General features: G+C 42.5%; 1 protein-coding gene and 1 pseudogene across 1 annotated transcript; one reads left to right on the top strand and one right to left on the bottom strand.

Annotated features, from left to right (window-relative positions):
- The first annotated feature begins 1,010 nt into the window (after positions 1–1,010).
- LOC142008328 (mycolipanoate synthase-like) lies at positions 1,011–18,717 on the top strand. Its single transcript, XM_074985510.1, has 6 exons — positions 1,011–1,068; positions 7,241–7,394; positions 8,570–8,730; positions 10,067–10,270; positions 12,670–12,851; positions 13,144–18,717. The coding sequence occupies exons 1-6, from the start codon at positions 1,011–1,013 to the stop codon at positions 18,715–18,717; spliced, it is 6,333 nt and encodes a 2,110-aa protein (XP_074841611.1).
- Positions 4,363–6,449, bottom strand: LOC142009155 (protein FAM200C-like; annotated as a pseudogene).
- Positions 18,718–21,139: the final 2,422 nt, after the last annotated feature.

A 21,139-nucleotide genomic window follows, 5' to 3' on the forward strand; every position in this document is an offset into this window, starting at 1 on the left:
TGTGGCGTGTACTGTACAGAGATCAGACTAAACCATAACAGTGGTCCCTTTGGGCCGCTAACCTAGTCATTACAGCACACATGCAATAGATGTAACTAATTGGCTATTAACACCTTTCTAGTCAGTGATTGGTTTTTATCATGCCATATGACTTCTTTGTAATTTGCCGCAACATGATTGGGTTCCTAACCTTTTGGAGGATAGGATTACAATTCAAAGTCACCTTGATAAATTGCAGAACTGGTTTGAAATCAAAAAGATGAAAATTCAAAAAAGTGCAAAGTATTACACTTGGGAAGAAAAAAGAGTAAATGTACAACTTCAGAATTATGAATTATTAGGTGGGCGGTAGTACTGTTGAAAAGGAGCCGGGGTTATCATAGAATCATAGGACTGGAAGGGATGTCATAAGGTCATCTAGTCCAGCCCCCTGCTTCAAGCACAATCAATACCCACTAAGTTATCTCAGCCAGGACCTTGTCAAGCCAGGACTTAAAAATCTCTAGGGATGGCGAATCCACCACCTTTCCAGGCAAAGCATTCCAATGCTTCATCACTCTCCTGGTGAAGTGGTTTTTCCTAATATTCAACCCATACCTCTCCCTCTTTAACTTCAGACCATTAGTCCTTGTTCTGCTATCTGACACCACTGAGAACAGTTTCTCACCATCCTTTTTAGAGCTTTTTAGAAGTTGAAGGCTGCTATCAAATCACTTATTAAATATATTAAATATATGCTATTAAACAGTTTACTTGCTGAATATGAGTCAGCCATGAGATGTGATTTAAGAAAGGCTAATATCAAAAAGGCTGAGATGGTGGCAATCTGGTCACCATTTAGGAGGGCCAGGCCCCTGAAATTTACACAGAGCACTCAGGATGAATCATACTTTGTCTGGGTTTGTGTGCTTGTGGGAAGTTCACTTCTGTAATGATGATTTTAATGAGACTTTCATACTTTATGTGATGATTATAAATATATTTTGCAGCTCAAGAAAAAGTCAGAAACAATGAAGCCAACTGGGGATGAAATTGCCATAGTGGGAATAGGATGCAATTTTCCTGGAGGTAAGTTTAGGATAAATACAAATCTCAGTACAGACTGCATATCTCAGTGCTATCGTTCAGTCATGTGTTGTACTATGGGCAGCAGGTTTAATAGGTGAGGGGAGGCTCTGCCTGGCCTGGTGCTGCTGTGGCCAGCAGCCTCCTCAGTTACAGAAGTCTGGGGATAAGCCTTTGATTTGTTATGCCCCATGCAGGTTCCAGGGCTGCTGAGGAGGCAGTATCTGCTCCTCAGCTTCCTGGATTCATCAGTAATCTCACTAGAATCCAGAGAGATAGTTGAGGACCCCAGAAAGCTAGATAGCACCTAATGCCTCCTTAGCCACCCCAGAGCCTGCACGGAGCGTATCAAAAGCATGCAGAAGAGATGCTCGTCCTTGGGGTGGCTCAGATATGGGCAGGGCAGGGCAGGGGAGATATGGTTGTGGCTGGCCCATGGCTTCTCCTGGCAGCGGCAGAGGAGAGCAGGGCTTGTGGCTTCAGACAGATTGGGGGTCTTACATCCCATGTGGGAGTGCTTGGGGCTCTTCCAGATGGCACTGGAGAGGGTCTTGGAACATGGCCATGGGGGAAGGGGCAGGGCGGGAGTGGTGGGAGTGCAGGTGGAAAGGATGGAGTTGGGGCTAGTATCGCCAAAACAGGGGCCTCTGTGTGCTGCCCATATGGTTTACAATATGATGGGAGACCTCCAGTACATGTATGCTACTGTGCCAAATGTACTAATGCTACCGGGAAGAGACTGCATCATTATCTCTTTCATTTATGGGTTCAAACTATAGAATAAGGATTTGGGATTAGATCGGGAATACATCAGATATTTTAAAGTTCAGAGAAGACACCTCATTGTTAATACTGTGTCACAGCTCCAGGAAGTAGTGTGACTGCGTCATCTCTTGCTTATGACAAATAAAGAGTTTGATCATACAACAGTTCACATGGATTAATAGGCTACAGACCATATTGAGACCCGGGGTAGCCGGTCCTATGTGTATTGGTGATTCCTTGGAGTTCAAGGGTGATTGTCTTCAAATAAAATGATAGCTAGTTCTTATGGATGGATCTACAGGTGACTAAGGAGATCTAGCCAGGATTCATAGAATTTGTCACAGTTGGTGCAGATATTTCCCAATGGATGAGGTGCATCTGAACTGTTAAATTAGGCTGCTAAACATTCCTTCCGCCTTTCCAGATTCTCCATTTCCCATTGTCTGCTTTGGATCTCATAATACTGACATCCTTGCCACAAAGTCCTTTGACATTGGTCAGTTGAGGGCTTGGGTTTCCCCTGAGTTTACATCAAGATCACACTTCTTCATGTTGGCTTTGAGGGTGTCTCTGAACAATGCTCACTGAATAGGTAGCTTTCTAGTTTTCTTTGTGTCATCATCACTCAATGTTTGACTTGTTGCAGTACTTAGGCACATCATTTGAACCCCACCTTGAAGACAGAATTATAATTTTCCTCCTAGGCTTTTCTGTGGAGCTCTTAAAGTATTTTAGTTTCATACAAGCATGAATCATGGGAAGACTTATTATTATCCCCATTGCATTAATAGAGAACTGAGGCACAGAAATTAAAGCTGGAAATATCAAAAATCACAGCTAATGTCAGGACATAAAACTACCCAATCTGAGACGCACTGATTTTTCAGAGTACTTAATAGTCCCTGTTCCAAGTATAAGACAACAGATGGAGACAGACAGAGGGGGACTAGAAGGAAACAAGCGGACAGTATTGATCAGGATGATATGCTGTGGTGTCAGCACAGCAGTAGCCCCCTGGCCTGAGCCCCCGACTCCTCTGAATCCTGTGCCCCCCAATCTCTAAACCTTCCCTGAGCCTTGCACCCACTGCCCTCAGACTCCTCACACCTCCCAGATCCCTACTCTAATTCCTGCAACACCAACCCTTGCCCTGAGCCCCCTGACACATCCCAGACCCCTGCCCTGACTCCTGCATCCCCACTCCCTGCCTTGAGCCCTCAAGCCCTGCCAGGACTCCTGCACCCCCCACACCCACAGCCCCTGCCCTAAAGAACCCAATCAGCACCAGGTAAATCTTCTAGTCAGTTGATATCTTTTATGTGTCGTGGCAGATGTGACTATCTCTGATGCCATTAATGGTTTAGAATCTTGGGTTCATTGAAACACACAAGCCCACTCACCACAACAAGGTGATGATCTGGAGTCTTGTGCTCCCAGCAGGGTCACCCTTGGCAGCAAGTTCAAGAGGGAAGGTCCAGAAAAAGAATGAGCCTATAAGTCCTCAACGGAAGACCAGGCAGAGGATAGCAAAGGAAACACTACAACGGCTGTGAAGGCAGATGAAGGCCGCAGCAGACAAGAGCCTCTCAGTTGTCGTGGATTCCATGCCATTGGACCTGAGTCTTCTATCCATCAAGAACCATGTGGTGGCTGCAGTGCAACAGTCCCTCCACATTAAAAGAAGTCAGGGACAGGCATCTTCCTTTGTGTACTGCTTTCCTAAACTTAACTAGCAGTGATTCTCAAACTGTTCGGCATCACGCCCCCCACTTTTGATTTTTGAGAAACCCTCCCACCTCCCACCTCTTCTTTACCATTATCCAACCCCCCTTTTAACAAAAAATTCAATTTGCAACTTAAAACTTAAACACAAAAACTTGTTATAAAAATTTTATTTAAAATTAAAAATAAGCACAAATAGTTTTTTTTTCTTGGCCTAGAAATTTAATAAAACTGTAATTTAACATCAGAAATAGCAGAAACAAACAAATTTAATGTGAAGGATGATGCTGCATTTTCTTCACAAGTTGGGAAATCCTAAGCTTGAAAGATGAAAATGGGCAACACAAATCGCTTTCGACATCCAGTTGATTTCTTTGTTTCATTTTTAATGTGACTAAACTTGAAAGTCTTTTTTCGCAGAGGTGCGTTGATGAAAACAGAAGAATAACACGTAGCACTTCTCCAACTTTCAAGTATATTGGGAAATATTTTATCCAAAACTCCTCCCAGCTTGAGTTTTCAAAATTATCTTTCGCACTTGAATCATATTTTATTTTGAGTGCTTGTTGTTGAAGTACTTCTGGCAATGAATCGACATTAGTGTTGAATGGACTGCATACTAATTTATGAATGGGGTTGCCAGAAAAGTTGTCTGGAAAAGAGCAGATGAATTCGTTAGCAAGGCAGTCCAGATTGAACACATTTTTTGTTCGTCACGTCCTCTTTATAAAGTTCCTGGAAACCTTCATTTTCAGTTAGTGATGAAAATGTCAGAAAAGACAAATTAGGTGTCTGAGCTTGTGTTCTACATTACCAAAGCTGGATTTTTTTGATGGCACCATTGTGTGCTACAATGTTTGCAGCTTTGTTTTCTTGCAGCTTCAAATTGAGGCTGTTCAATGATTCAAAAATGTCCACACGGTGTGCCAGTGAAAGTTGAAATATTTGGTCCGTAAATGCATGATATAACTTTTCCTTCTTCAGTTTCTTGTGGAAAATTTCCATTTTGTCTTTCAGTTCGAATAATCTCAAAAGCATGTTACCTTTGGAAAGCTATCGTACCCTTGTATGAAATTAAAGGGTTTTATGATATTCTCCCAAATCTGTGCAAAGAGCCTCAAAAAGTCTTGTATTTAAAGCACTGTTCTTCACAAAATTGACAACTTTGGTAGTCAAATTCAACGAGTCACACAGGTCATCTGGAAGGATTTTAGCAGCCAATGCTTGTCTGTATGATGATGCAGTGAGCTGTGGTTACGGCTGGATATTTTTTCTTTCACCAATGTCACAAATCTAGAGTGAGAGCCAAGCATCGCTGGAACACCATCCGTGCATACACCATCCAGTTCTCCCCATGAAAGTCTATTTTCTTTGTAAAAGTCAGAAATGGTTTTCAAAACATCAGAAGCCTTCGCTGTGATTGTCAATTCCTTCAAAAATAGTACCATTGTTAATTAATCGAATGTAGGCAAGCAACGCACGGCATTGTGCTGCATCAGTGGTATCATCGCATTGAATTGCAAAAGAAGGAGAAGCCAGCACTGCCTCCGTGACTTGAAGTTTAAGATCTTTCACCAGGTCATCGAGGCAACGTTTCATGAAACTGTCAGAAAGCAAAACGTCTGACAGATTTTTCTTGCTTTTGACATGAAGCACAACATCAGCTGCTTTCAACAAGTAAGGCTTCACAAGAGTTTCTCCAATTATGTGCGCTTTCTTGGCTTTAACGATGAGCAATGACAGTTCACAAGATGCTTCTACTGCTTTGGCCGTTGCTTGATGAAAAGCTCCGGAAGCGTCCAGCTTCATGCATTTCAAAGTTGAAGGTTAGCAGCAAAAAATCTTTTGGTCTGCCCGTTAAAGTGCTGTGGTTCTTTGTCAAGTGTCACTCAAGACAACTAGGTCTCAATTTGTCATTGCTGAGAACTGTGGGGCATACTACGCATTGAGGATAATTGATCCCATTTTTTTCCATCACAGGGAAGCCATTCTTAATGTAGCCATCGTCATAATTCCTTTTCGTAATCACAGTCCTAATATGTTAATTAAAAATCTATAAAATAATTTTCCTGATTAGAATAACTTTAGTGGATGCAAGTGACTTTGATACATTACCGTGAATGTTTATTTACTACTACTATTATGTACAGACATGTGCTGCCTTGTATATACCCCACCACCAGTAACTGCACAAGACTAGCTACCTACTCCCTTGACAGAACAGTCCCAAACACTCCCGCGAGTGTGCTAAAAAGTTCCATTGCCTTTGACATCATTCTTCAGCCTCCCCACTGATCAAACTGGTACCCCACACATTGAAAGGCAAAAAAAAAAAAAAAAAGGCTTTATTTATGGGAGGGGTGGGGAACCTGTTTTGGGTTGGGGTCACTGACCCACAGAGAAATAAGTCAGGGACCACACAACTGAGATGTAAATAAAAAACCCAACAACCCTCCAAGCCCCCCAAGTCCCTCTGATGCAGTCCCAACTGAGACACCTCCCTTCCCTGGCACCCCAATCCCGTGAGGGGGAAGTAGGTAGGACTGAGGTTCAAGGCCTCAGGCCAGATTAATTCTTCTGGGGTTCCAGGGTTAGTGGAATTTGTGGGCCCCTTTACACTCTGCAGTGGGGCCAAAAATGAGGGATCCAGTGTGCAGAACAAGGCTGCCTGTGAGTGGGATAGAGATGGGGTGCAGAATCTGGTTGGAAAATATGGTACAGTAGCAAGCTGGGGTAGGAGTCTGACCAGGCGGTAAGGGGCAGGAGAAGGGTGCTGGTGGGGCCCTGGGCAGGGTACTCATGGGGTTTGGGGCAGGGTACTTGTAGGTGTCTGGGCGTGCTGCTCCTATTCCACTGTCCTGTGTGCAGGAAGCCAGCCGGTAGAAAGACGTTGCCATCAGGCAATAGACCCGGCTTTTCAGGAAATGCGGTGGGTGTTTGGGGAGGGGAAGGAGCACACACACTTCCTGAGAAGCCAGCTCTGATGTGCAGCTGCAGGACCTTCCCCCCACTGCAGGAAGATGGCACTACCTCCATTTTTGCAGGCAGTAACGCCAGCCTGACCTCTTTCTTCTCCTGATATTAGCTATGACTTTCTTGGGGTGGAAGGGATTGATAGGGGAGCTGGGTCACCTCACACACCCCTGGAATTTCTTCACACACCGCCAGGGGGGATGCCCCGCCCCCAGTTTGGGAACCTAAGCCCTAGAGCAACTGGTAAATTGCAGCAGGAGCAGGATTGTGAAATCTGGAAGCTTTTAGTCATGAACCAGCATGTAGGGAGTGGCACAAATAGGAGGGTGACATGACGACATCCTACTCCTTATCGAGTGTCCGCCAAGAAACACTTACTGAAAACAGCCCAATGACTTCAAAATAGAGAATAAAATCTGAATTTTGTGGGTGGTTTGTTTTTTTTGTAAAACACACACAGTTGGAGGAGACACGGAAGCACCATTTATCTGCAAATCTGTCATTTCCTTATAACCTGGGAATTTTCCTTGTCACCTTTATTTTTATTTATATTTTATTTATTTTATTAACCTTATTTTATATTTATCATACTTTATCTTTAAAGACAATGATGTAACATTTTACTTGCATAAGGTAGATTTATGAGGGTTTGAATTTCAGTAAGTGCTGTTAAAGGAAAAAAATAATCTAACTTTTAAACATATTGATGCAACAGGTGAAGGCATTGACAATTTCTGGCAAGTGCTGGTGGAGGGCAGAAACTGCACCATAGAAATAACTCCTGAACGATTCAATATCAGAGATTGGTATGATCCAGATGATAACAAGCCTGGAAAAATATGCACAACGCGAGCTGCTCTTATTGATGGGTAAGTCTGTTCCTGTGCTCCAAAGCCGTTGGCCAAATTTTCTTAAATTATATGTTAAAGTTTAGTCCTGTTCCCACTGAAGAGAACGTCATTGGCTTCAATTGTGCCACCATGATATACACCATCTGAGACTCTGCCTCTTTGCTGATAAACAGAGCTGGGTGAAATGTAGATTCTCTGTTCCACAGGAAATTTCAATAATTCAGAATGTTTGAAATTCCATTCTTTTTTGTTTTGTTTTGGAGAAAGCAAATTGTTCCAATTTCCATTTTTCCATCTAAATGAAAATAACATTTGGCTGCCCTGATTCTGTGGGAAACACTGGGAATATTCTCCCCAGGTTCCATCAGAAGTTTACTGATATTAAACTGTCTGTGTGAAACATTTTTGATTTTAACAAATCAGCAAGTTCCAATCAGAAAAGTATGATTGCAATTTTTCCATCCAGCTCTATTGTAAAACCTTTCAATGCTATATAGATGGATAGAGTTAATTACAATAATAATTTTACTTTTCTGGGTCAGTGGTGCTTATATAACTCTAAAAATACTTTTAATGTTTTTCCTTCCATTCTTTATGTCACTGTTTTATGTGCTTTTTGTGTTTTATGAACTCCTTCTGCTATTTGGTAGCTACACTCTTGTGAATACAAATATTTTTGGAGGTGTTGCTTGTCATAGGCAGAAAAACAAAACTTGCACTTTTACTGGCATGAAGCTTTCTGAGAGTTATTGTTTGGGGAGAGATATGGCTTCTTCTAGACTTCAGACTTTGTCTGGGATATCAGAGGTCTCTCAGAAGAGGTCTGCTGTGTCCAAACAACGCGTCCACTTTTCCAAGACCACGGTCGGAAAAGCAGATGTGTTCTGCTGACATCCCTGTACACCTCACGCCACAAGGCAGATGGGATGTCCTGGCAGAGGAGATTTTCCCAATATTTGGCCCCATGTGGATGGGCCAAATGACAGGAAAGCCTCTCCCAACAGAATGGTCAGCAAAAGATTTGCAAATTGTGGCGCACAATTTGCATATCTTTTGCCAACAGTTCTCCACAATCTAGACCCAACCTATACAGAGGTTTGCCTTATCGTGTAATAACAACTATCTAAAAAAAAATCTCTTGCAGTGTATCTCCTAAGTATATATCATATAATTTCCTGGTTCATATGTCTTAGATTTAACACATTTGACAACAAGCTATTTGGAATTAATGACCTGGAAGCAGAGCGCATGGATCCTCAACAAAAGTTACTCTTGGAATGCACATACAGAGCACTGGAGGATGCAGGAGTTACAATGGAAAATATCAGTGGCACCAAAACCGGGGTTTTTGTTGGTAAGTTAGCAGTCTGTGGCAAGTTATTTAATAAATTTAGCGTCTCGCAAAACAGTACACATTTCCAAATACTATAGAAAGTTATCTAATTTATTTACTAATGATAGAAAATCTAAATCTACCATAGTATGAACAATGCTCAATATTGTGTGTTGTGACCAGCTCACGTTACCCTAACTAGCTTTTTGGATTGTTCATTGCTATGTAACTGATACTCTAAGGCCATGTCTGCACTAGTGATTGTATAGTGGTGCAGCTGCACCACTGCAAGATCTCTAGTATAGCTGCTTTAAGCTAATGGAAAAGTGCTCTCCTAGCAGCACAATCAATCTATGCCCAATGAGTAGTGATAGCTATATTGACTGGATGAATGCCTATGTCAGTGTAACTTTTGTTACTCCTGGGGGTGGAATGTTCAACCCCAGGAGTGACATAAGGTTTGCCGACATAAGTGGTAGTGTAGACACAGCCTAGGTCTAGTGCACAACAGCGCTGCCTGGCTATGGATGAGGTGGACACCGTGCTCTCTGGATAGAGGTAGCAGTGTGCATGGTTTCCTCGCTCTCCTGACAACTCTGGGAATCTCTGTGCCTCCAGCTCCTGGTGCTCCAGCTGGGCTGGTCCAGCTCATTCCTCCTCTCATTGCAGGGTGCACATGCACAGCACCAATAATACCTCTGTTTCCGTCACTTACCCGGTCACCTTGGGAGAACAGGCCCTGCTCTTGTCTCACCCATCCCAATGTCTCAAAAGCCACCTAAGCCCTGCTGGGTTACAAGGAAAGGGGATGGTTCTTCTACAGCCTCACTGCCCTACTCAGCATCATAGGGCTGTGTCAATATCGAGCACTAAGGCCTGGGCTACATAAGAAAGCTGGGCTGGCTTCACAACAGTGCAATTGTAAAACCTAGTCTGTTCAACCAGTGCACAAGGCTCTGTGGACTCTCCTACTGTAGTTTTAAACCAGGCTCATTTAATTAGGAATCTGTTTAAGCTAAATCAAATTAGAGATTTGTCCCAGTTTCACTGAATCAGTTTGGAGTCACATCTTCAGTTAGACCAGGGCTGCTTTCTCTTGCAGACGAGGCCTTCATGTCATTTAACACCATCAGCAAGTTTCACATGTCAAATTTGTAAATCAGGAGTGAAAACCTGGCCCCACTGAAGTCAATGGGAGTTTTGCCATTGACTTCAATACAATCAGGATTTCACAGGAGGTGCTGAGCTGAGGCAGCATGGGATAAACCTAGGAGAACAAAGAACACCACCAGGATTAGATCTGAGCACCTATTGTAATCTCACCTGCTAACATGGACTGTGTCTGCTGTTTTTACAGGCCTTATGAATCGAGATTATGAGGTCCTCACAAGCAAAGCGGTAATGGAAATAAATCACTATGATGGGACTGGGGCAGCAACCAGTATAGCTGCCAACAGGATTTCATACACTTTTAATCTGACTGGCCCCTCACTTGCCATTGACACTGCCTGTTCATCGTTCCTTTTTGCTTTGCATTACGCCTCACAAGCAATTCAGCAAGGTATGGGTACAAAAAGTAAACAAGCCACTAAATTGATTGCTGCAGCAGCTAAGCTGCTCAGGTATATATGTGAGGTACTAAAATTTTCCTAATATTGCAGCTGGTAAAGTCTAAAGGCATTTCCCTTTTATCATTACCAAAATGAAATATTTTCATGCTCGGTTCCTGTGACAGGCAACAGCAACCGCCAACCACTCTCATTGATTGCTGGCACCCATGAAAGGTGTGAGTATGACATTCTGGGGTGCAGCCCAGACCGGTGAGGAGTTGTGCCACCTCCTGACCTGTAATCTGAGATACGTGACAATGCTTTACTGCTGTAGCTCTCAAGCTGGACCTCTCACAAACAGCCAGTTAGCATGCAGGTCACACCTTAAGTGTCTGTGTATAGCTACACCTTGCCAGCACACTCTTCTCAAATTCTGGCTTCCACCAACCTTAGTTAACACTTGCAGGGGGACTCTACTACACTCCCTGTCATGAATTTCCCCCAAAAATATTTGTTCTGCACTGCCCAACCCTCCCTTGACAGTCTAAGTATGAGAGGTCCACCGTCCTTCTAAGGCGAGGGTCAGCAACCTTTCTGAGGCAGAGTACTGAAATTTGACCTTTTGACCTCTATGTACAGTCTGAGTGCCAGTGATACTTTTTCAAGACACTACTAGTCCTACTTACAACAGCTTCATTAAATAAACAAATTAAGATGAAGAGCTTTACTGTCTAGGTGGTGGTTGGTAGCATTAGCTGGTCTTCTGTTAATCCACAGGCAGTATGGCTTTGAGGAAGCACCTGACTGCATTGGGGAGGTGAGGCAAGGCTCCCACCTCAGGTACTGAGGAAAATTGGCTCACATGCCACTCTCGTGATCTGTACCGGGGTTGCTGCCCATGTTCTAAGGGGATCAATATACAACAATTGGTCAGCTTAAATGGAGCTATCAAAATCATTCATAGCACTGGATTAGTTTTGATTAAATAATAACTTGTGTTTAATTACAAAGAAAGAGATTTTAAGTGAGTACAAGTATAAGGCGTTAAAGTTAGAAGTTGTTACAAGAGAAATAAAAACACTTCATAGTACTAAAACTTAAAAAGCTGGACTTGATTCAAAATGAAGTCCCTTATCATGTATTTCTAGTGGCTTTGCTGATCAAATTCCCAGACGAGGATCTGCCCCAAAATTTGAAGTTTGTGTCTGTGTCTTCTTAGGTGAATGAATGAGAGAGTGAGCTGGATAGGGACAGAGAACTTGGGATCTTTTAGTCCCTCCCTTTTATTGTTCAATCGCTCTTTGAAATGAATTTTCCTGAGGGTTACCCCTAGGCAAAGATAAGTCCCAATGTGAAGAAGGAGAAAAGGAGGCATCATCATCATCATCATCAGTAACTGTGGGCTCAGCACCCGTTGGTGTCTGATGCCTCTCTCACTATTTCCTTCCATCTTTCCCTGTCCAGTGCAGAATGGCTTAGTCTCTGTAGACCAGCTCCGCACCAGTCTACTACATCATCTATCCATTCTCTGTGGGGTCTGCCGCTCCTATTCGAACCATCCATTATGCTGAATACTAGGGTCTTGATTTTTTGTTCGTCATTCATTCTGCAAATATGTCCAAATAGTTGTAGCTTCCTTTTTATAACCTACTGCAGCAGGTTCTCTTTTGGCTGTATCTTCCTATATAATTCACTTGGTCACAAAGATTTCATGCTGTTGTTTGCTAAGATGCAGATTTGACTCCTCTTCCTCTTGCTATCTCTAGGGCCTAGTTTACTAAACACATATTCCTGTATTTAAGATGGAATGGTTTGACCAGTTCTGCCTAATCAGGGCTATGTGAGTGTGAATATGTGCTAACACCAACATTCAAGGAGAATCCACAATTTTATATATCATGCTGCTATATAAATTTCACCATATTATTGACCAGCAAGATACTTCACAGGGCTATTCAGCACAAAGCTCATTATAATTGTATGTAGGATACAAATACAATACAGAGGTGCATTTGATTGCAATGAGCTTGGCTTTTTCAGAGACTTCTGCAATTCTTAGTGTCTGCTTTGCTGCCAAAGCACACCTTCATGATTTTTAGAGTGCTGAGTGGTTTTTGGTTTTGTTTTAAAAGAAGGACCAAGAGTATTTACTTCCTCATTGACTTCTACTAGTATTCTGCTGTCTGCACAGTGCCATTCCAAACACTGAGTTGCACTATCTATTGGGCTACAGGGCTTGAAAATCTGAATGTATCTATGAACTTTCATTGAGTTATTGGTGATCTCTCTGAGAATTCTTTTGGTTATCATCAGTGCCCAAAGCTATCAGTTCAGCATATTACTCCTATTAATGTGAATCTATAGAGATGCATAGAAGGTGGAAAACACTTCTACGTTTATTTTACTACAGGAGATTGTGAAACAGCTCTGTGTGGAGGGGTGAACTGTATTATAGATCCTCGCACCTTCGTATCTCTGAGTAAAGCAAAAATGATCTCTCCTGATGGAATGAGTATGCCTTTTTCGAAAAATGCAAATGGTTACGGAAGGGGAGAAGGCTGTGGTGTTCTTTACCTGAAGCCACTAAAAAAGGTACAGTTATTTTCATAGAGCTTCAGAAAATAAGTTTTGCAGGTACCAAGAATGGTACAATTCCCATTCTATGTCCTCCTATAGGAGAACATAGTCACAACTCTACATTTAACCCTTCTGCTCTGAGGTTAATGTCCAAGCCTAAACAAGTTAGACACTTATCCTAACATAAGAAAGAAGAGTACATTGATCAGTCAAACAAAATGTTCTGTCTGCTCTTGCTTTTGTAGTCTTCTTCACTATGTGAAAAATCACAAATGATTCCAGACTTTGATTCCTTTCTCTGAAACAGGCCCTAGAAGACTACAACAGAATATGGGGTGTTATACGCTTCAGTGCAGTAAACCAGAATGGCAGATCTGTGACTCCAATCACAAGACCATCTCACACAGCACAGGAACAGTTACTACAAAGCATTTATCCGGCGCATGTTGACCCATCAGTTGTGCAGTATGTTGAAACGCATGGCACAGGGACTCCTGCTGGGGACCCTACAGAAGCAAAGAGCCTAGGTAGCATCATTGGTAGTAACAGATCTCTTAAAATGTCTGCCCTGAAAATTGGTTCTGTCAAAGGGAATGTGGGCCACACAGAGTCAGCTGCTGGGGCAGCTGCATTAATTAAAGTTCTTTTAATGATGCATCATGAAAAGATTGTTCCATCTTTGCACTATCGAGAGGATATTAGCAGCATAAATACAGAGAAATTAAATCTATCCATTCCAACAACTGTAGAACAATGGGAAGAGTTGAGAGAATTTGGAAGAGTAGCTGGTGTCAATTGTTTTGGATTTGGGGGAACCAATGCCCATATCGTGATCAGACAGTTCAAACAAACACAGGTTCTTCCCACTTTTAAAAAACCACTTGAACTATTTGTACTCTCTGCAGCTTCAGGCAAGTCCCTCAGATTGATTATGGATGACACAGCTGAACAGTTAAACATGAGCAACGCAGTAACTCTCCCAAATTTAGCCTATACATCTGCCTGTAGAAGAACCCACATAAATTATAGGTACAGAAAAGCGTTTCTTACCAACTCTCTTCAACATTTACAGCAACAAGTTACCCTAGCGGCTAAAACAGAAATAACTCCGTCAAAGATGACTCCACAATTAGTTTTTGTGTTCTGTGCTAATGGAGTACATTTCAAAGGGATCTGCAAGGCACTACTGAGTTCAGAGCCAATATTTAGAGAGAAATGTAAAGAAATAGAACTGTTATTTCAGCAGTATGTACCCATCAACCTCCTGGGACTCACCGAAAATGAACATGATTTCTCTAGGCCAGAAATTGCCCAGCCATTGCTTTTTACTCTCCAGGTTGCCTTAGCTTCTCTTCTGAAATATTGGGGAATTAAGCCGGTGGCTGCTGTTGGCCATTCGGTTGGAGAAGTTGCTGCTGCCCATTGTGGAGGGTTCCTTTCCCTTGAAGATGCTGTCAAAATAATTTATCACAGAAGCAGGTTACAGGCAAAGGTTCCTGGAGGCAGAATGTTGGTTGTTGGTAACATCCCTGTTCAAGAAGTTTCAGAAGCCCTTGGCCCGTATTCTGGTAAGGTGTGCATTGCAGCTTTTAACAGCCCTTCTTCCTGTACTTTGTCTGGAGATGTAGACTCTGTGAGTGCACTTGAGAAAGAACTAGCTCAACTGTTCAGCAAGAGAGACATATTTCTTCATGTTTTACATGTCCCGGCTGCATACCACAGCCACATGATGGATCCAATAGTAAAGGAGATGATGGAGCATTTACAGTATTTGGAAAAGCAGAAGCCAGAAATTGAAGTGATTTCAACACTGACTGGGAAGGCTGCTTCTGCAGATGAATTCTGTACAGGCAAATTCTGGGCCCAACACATTCGAGATCCTGTTGCTTTTGCACAGGCCATAGTGAGTTCAGCTAACGAGAAGGAAAATGTTGTGTTTGTTGAAATAGGCCCTGACAGAACTTTGCAGCGGCACATAGTGGAAACACTAGGGAAACAAACTAGAGTTTTGTCCTCCTTGCAAACTGATGTAGAATATCAGACGCTTCTTACTCTTGTGGGAAATCTGTTTGAGCTGGGATATAATCCTGACTGGCATCACTTTTATGAAGGGTACCAAAGTATCCCAGCAGCCTTTCCCAGGTATCAGTTTGACCGTAAGAAGCTAATGAACTATTTAGAAATCCATCAGCAAGCAAATCAACGGGCTGCAAACTCTTATCATCCTTTGGTTTACAGTGTGAACAGTGACAACATGGAATTCATCTGCCCACTATCCCAGGCATCAGTACCCTATTTATATGAGCACCAGAACAATGGTGTTGCTCTAGTTCCAGGTGCATTTTTTGTAGAGCTTGGTTTGGCATCTGTGATGAGTAGCTCGAGGCCAAAAGTGCCTTTAAGTACTTGTCAGATCAGCATCAAGTTGTTGGCGCCTTGTGTTTTAAACTCAAATCCTCATGTTTTAAAGATAAAATTGCTGTCACAACAGACGGTGACAGACTTCAGCATACTGTCATCTTCAGCCGCAGTTTATGCATCAGGACAAGTTACAAAGAAGTCTGAAGCTGCATTGGAAGAAAGCAGCATCTGCTTTCAAGACATCTTTCAGAGGTGTAAATCCGTATTTACAGCTGACATGGTTTATGAAACACTGTCACAGGTTGGATTTCAATACGGTTCCAGGTTCAGACACTTAAATGATGTTTTCTATTGTAAAGATCTAGAGGAAGCCATAACCAGCATAAAGGTGAACAGAAAGACCAGAGAAGAAATGTCTGACTATTGTATCCATCCAGTGCTGTTAGACTGTTTTTTACAAATGACTGCTATTCTGACAACACTAACTGTCCAAACCAGGGCAGGCTTTCCTTCTGACATAGGCAGCCTTGTAGTTTTCAGACCTTTGGAGGAAGAAATGATGATATATATGAAAACAAGTAAATCCACTGGGAACCACTTAGAGGTTTGTGGATGCTTTACAGATAAACGTGGCTCTGTTCTGGCAGAACTGAAATGTGTTGGGATCACTTTTATGGAACAAACATCCCCCAGAGACAATGACTTGCTGTTTGAAAATAAGTGGAAAGAACTATCTCCTGCTCAGACAGTAGGAAGTGTTGGGGAAGGACCCAGAGTCATTGTGTTTGCTGACAAACTTGGAATCACTCAGCAGCTCAAAAAATACTTACACAATGAGTCGAGATACGTTATGTATGAAGATTGGGAGATGTTGTTGGAAACCAACAGGCCAGAAATGGCCATACAGAATAAAATGAACAGGGAGCTTGGGGACTACCGTGAAGTTTTGTTCATGTGGGGAATTCAGAAGTTAAACGACGAGTCCCCAAGCAAAGTGGTGACACATTTAGCTAAGTGTTGTGAAGCTTATCGACAAATTATTGTAGCATTACAAGAGAAAAAATCCAGTTGTGTAGTTAGAATAATCACCTACAGAACAACAGACAGAAATGTAGATCATATTAACCCTGGATTTGCTTTGTGTGGCATGATGAGAACCTGCATAGCTGAAGTTTCAGAAATCACATTTCAGATGATTGACATCAGCTCTTTGAGTACACGGGACATTTCAGCCCTAGCAGCTGTCCTTGTAAAATATAAAGGACAGGATCATTCAGAAATTTGGATCAATCAAGGAAGAATTTACACTTCAGAAATCAGGCGCACACCATTTAAAGATATAGATTACAGCCAACCTTCCAAGTCTCTTCAGAACTCAGAGACATTCACTTTATACACTACAGATCCTTATCATGTGAAAGATTTATCTGCTGAAATAGTTGATAATACCATTACTCAGCTTGAAAATCACAGCGTTGAAGTTCAAACTGATAAAATGTGCATCCATTCAGAAGACTATTTTCCTGTTAGTGTTTCAAGCTGTGACTTTGGGAATACGTTGTACTGGAATTCATATTCAGTAGGCAAACATAAGCTTTTAGCTCTGGACTTCAGTGGCACAGTAACTGCAGTAGGTAGTGAAGTGACAAAAGTAAAAGTGGGAGATCAAGTTGCTTCATGTTATCCAGTTGTTGCATCATCAAGAGTCAAGGTCCCAGAGACCGCTTGTTTCAACATCAAGAAGTTTCCATGCTTCAGAGACATACCTTGTGTGTCATACTTTATGGTAGCCTGGGAAATTTTAAATCGATTATTACCAAAGGCAAAACACAGTGGGGCTTTAGGTGTCATTTCTATTGAACCAGAGTCTGTTTTGTGCCAAGTGCTTACTCTGACAGCACAGGAAATAGGCTGGAGAACAGTACTTGCAAAACCTACTTCCGATCAGTGGCAACGTGTAAAGCAGTGCAGTGCCCTCGTTTGTCTGCCACCAGTAACTGGAATGTCTAAGGAAGATCTGATCCATCTTTCCCATCTCCAAGACCTTGTGATAGTACATGGTAATCAACAGTCTGAGCGTTTTCGATATCTAATTGGAAATGATCAAGAAAACATCTGCGTTCGTGTACTGAAAACCATCAGTATCTTTCAGAAAGCATCTCTGAAACAATCTCTAAGTGCCGTTCGTGGATGGATCATATCTATGCAAATGAAGCAATTTAAAAACCTGTCATATTATGTTTTTCAGCAGCCTGAGCACCCGGACAATACAGACCATACTGGGACCTCCTATTTCACCTGCCAATCGATCCCACTTGCTGTGCTGAAAGGGGATGTGGCAACTAACTGGATTTCAGACATACCAGTCTATGAAGCACAGAAGAAAATGTTTCAACAGAATGCCGTTTACATAGTGACAGGGGGACTTACTGGACTTGGCTTTGAAACTGTGAAATTTATAGCCCAGAACGGAGGGGGCTGTATTGCAATACTTTCAAGGAGCCATCCTAGCACTGAGAAACAAGAGGAAATCAGGGCTTTGCAAAATCAGTGTAAAGGGAGCAGAATAGTCAATCTGCAATGCAATGTTATTTCTAGGTCACACGTTGAACACGCTATCAGTTCAATTGACAGCATCTTTTCAAAGAGTCCAATCAAAGGTGTATTCCATAGTGCTGCGGTTTTGCATGACGGACGCCTCGAAGCTCTGAACTTGTCTCACTTTGAGAAAGTGTTAAGTCCCAAAGTTGCAGGGGCAATAAATCTCCACTGGGCTACCAGAGCGCAGGAACTTGACTATTTTGTGTGTTACTCCTCCATTACTTCATTTCTTGGAAATTCAATGCAAGCAAACTATGCTGCTGCTAATTCTTTCCTTGATGTTTTCTGTCACTACAGGAGGAATTGTGGACTTTCAGGACAATCTATTAATTGGGGTGCCTTGAATCTTGGACTCTTGCTAAATCAAAATCACATTCAAAATATTTTGGAATCCAAAGGCATAGATATTCTTCAGGTACATGAAACTTATGATTACCTTAAAAAAAGCTTAATTCTGAATAACCCTCAGCAAGCTGTAGTAAAATTAAATTTTGAGACGCTAACTAATAATGTTCTTTCTCGGATAGCATCACTCAAAAGTCGCTTTGAAACACTCATTTCAGAAGAGCTAGGCAGTAAGCTTGAGTTATCTGAACAAAGAACCTCACAGAATTTATTGGCAGTCAATTCCGAAGATTATGTCACCTCACTGGTGAGTCACCTCTGTAACACAAACATGAGTGATCTTACGATGAACACATCAGTTGCATCACTGGGCATGGACTCTATGTTAGCCATGACGCTACAGAATCTGATCTTTCGTGACAGAAGGGTGGAAATACCCCTTGTGAAATTGCTTGATCCTCACACAACAATATCAAGTTTAGTTCTCCTTTTAGAAGCAAGTTCTAATGAAAGTGGGTCACAAGAGAAAACAACTCATGTCGTAGAAAGTATCGATGATGGCAGCTGTTTATAGGAACACATTTTATGTAGTAATTTGGTAACTTAGGCACCTAAGTGACATTTTAAAATAATCGTCGCACACTTTGCGTAGAGTAAAGATTTGAGCAATAAGAAATTAGCTTTTTGGCCACTAAACCCTCTTAATTTTGATAGCACACTATCTTTGTTACTCTGTGGTTTATCAGATGTATCATACCTAGTATATTAGCTCATATTTTGTAAGCATATTAGTAAAAATACAGGTAAACCTGTGCATATATTTATTTAGCAGATTTGTATACGAGGTAAAATATAAGGTAAACTGTACATTTTTCCCATTTTTGACATTAATGAACACAAGAAAACAACATTATTTTAGCAATTGTTTTAGACTGATATTTTTATTACTAGTACAGGCTGAATCTCTCTAATCTGGAACTCTCTTGTCCTGCAACATCTGTAATTAACCATGATTTTAGTTAGTCGGTGGACCACTTATCATGGGTGTGGCCAAGTTTCCTGTGGTCCCATAAACTTTGTTTACAGCTGCCAGTCCTGTTCCTCAGTGTTCTGTGCTATTATTGAGCTGTGATTTACTCCTAAATGTCTTCTTAGTTCCCAGTAAGCAGTAAAAGCGTTGGTAATATATTAGACAATATTAACTTCCTGTGGTCTGGCAAATTCTCTCATTCGGTACTGGTCAGGTCCTGAGGATGCCAGACAAGAGGTTCAGCCTGTAGATCACATTTTATAGCTATATATATCTCAAATAAAGAAATGCCTTGCATGATGCTATACAGTATATTAAAAATTGTCTGAAAGGCTACACACATTTTCTGATGTTTTATTTATAAATTTTCGTATGTCTGTGAAGAATGTCGAAATGAGTAAGTATAAATGCAGGCAATATAACAACTTGAACTAAGTTCTCTATAGCCAATTATTATCCATACGTTACTAACGAGAAAACAAATATCAAAAACAGAAAAAAAGAAACCTAGGAAATATTGCCTTTGTCTTTTCCTTATTTTAATTCTTTTTTCTCTCCTCTTTCCCACCCCCTTTTTCTCCTTCAGCCTTTTTTTTTTTTTTAAAAAAAAAGATCTTTATTTAACTCGGATTTGAAAGGCAATACAGTCTGCTCCTGTTTATACTTAAAATAACCCAGTGACATGGCCAGGGCTGGTGGCAGACTTCACCAGGACCTGGACAAGAACGGACACGGCTGGCGGGGAGGCAGGGGCTGACCTCCCTATGCAGCCCTCAGCAGCATCTGGACCATGCTGTGTGAGGCTTTCCCAGCAATGTAAAGGTTCCGGGGCTATGGCTGCTGTTTCTGCTGCAGTAGCAGCAGTGGCAGCCCAGAGCCCCAGGCCCTTTTAAATTGGCAGGTCCCAAGGCAACTGCCCCCTCTGCCCTCCTCCCAGTCAGAGGCCCTGTGCATGGCTGTGCCACTCAGGCTACGTCTACACGTGAAGCCAACATCGAAATAGCTTATTTAGATGAATAACGTCTACACGTCCTCCAGGGCTGGCAACGTCGATGTTCAACTTCGACGTTGCGCGGCACCACATCGAAATAGGCGCTGCGAGGGTACGTCTACACGCCAAAGTAGCACACATCGAAATAAGGGTGCCAGGCACAGCTGCAGACAGGGACACAGGGCGGACTGAACAGCAAGCCGCTCCCTTAAAGGGCCCCTCCCAGACACAGTTGCACTAAACAACACAAGATCCACAGAGCCGACAACTGGTTGCAGACCCTGTGCCTGCAGCATGGATCCCCAGCTGCTGCAGCAGCAGCCAGAAGCCCTGGGCTAAGGGCTGCTGCCCACGGTGACCATAGAGCCCCGCAGGGGCTGGAGAGAGAGCATCTCTCAACCCCCCAGCTGATGGCCGCCATGGAGGACCCGGCAATTTTGACGTTGCGGGACGCAGATCGTCTACACGGTCCCTACTTCGACGTTGAACGTCGAAGTAGGGCGCTATTCCGATCCCCTCATGAGGTTAGCGACTTCGACGTCTCGCCGCCTAACGTCGAAGTTAGTGCCGCTACTTCGAAGTAGCGTGCACGTGTAGACACAGCTTCAGTTGTGCCCGTGTAGTGCTTCAGTGAAGACTGCTCATACACTAAAAGGATGGGCTTCTCCTGTCAGGGCAGATAATCCATCTCCCTGAGAGGCAGTGCTTCAGGTGACAGGCGAATTCTCCTGTCAATCTAGTGCTGTCTGTTGCGGGGGCTTGGTTAGTTTAACTGTGGTTGCTCAGGGCCAAGATTTTTCACACCCTTAAGTGGTGTAGTTATACCTGTGACATACCAGGGTACACTCTAGACCAGTGGTTTTCAAGCTGTTTACCGCTATGGGCTGCATATGCAGCTCACTCTGTGTTACGTTGGTCACATCCACTGCTGGTGTATGTGCCAAAAACAGGTTTAGTATTTGTTATCTGATAGCA

This window comes from Carettochelys insculpta, chromosome 2 (genome assembly GCF_033958435.1).
Source record: "Carettochelys insculpta isolate YL-2023 chromosome 2, ASM3395843v1, whole genome shotgun sequence".
Taxonomy (NCBI): domain Eukaryota; kingdom Metazoa; phylum Chordata; order Testudines; family Carettochelyidae; genus Carettochelys; species Carettochelys insculpta.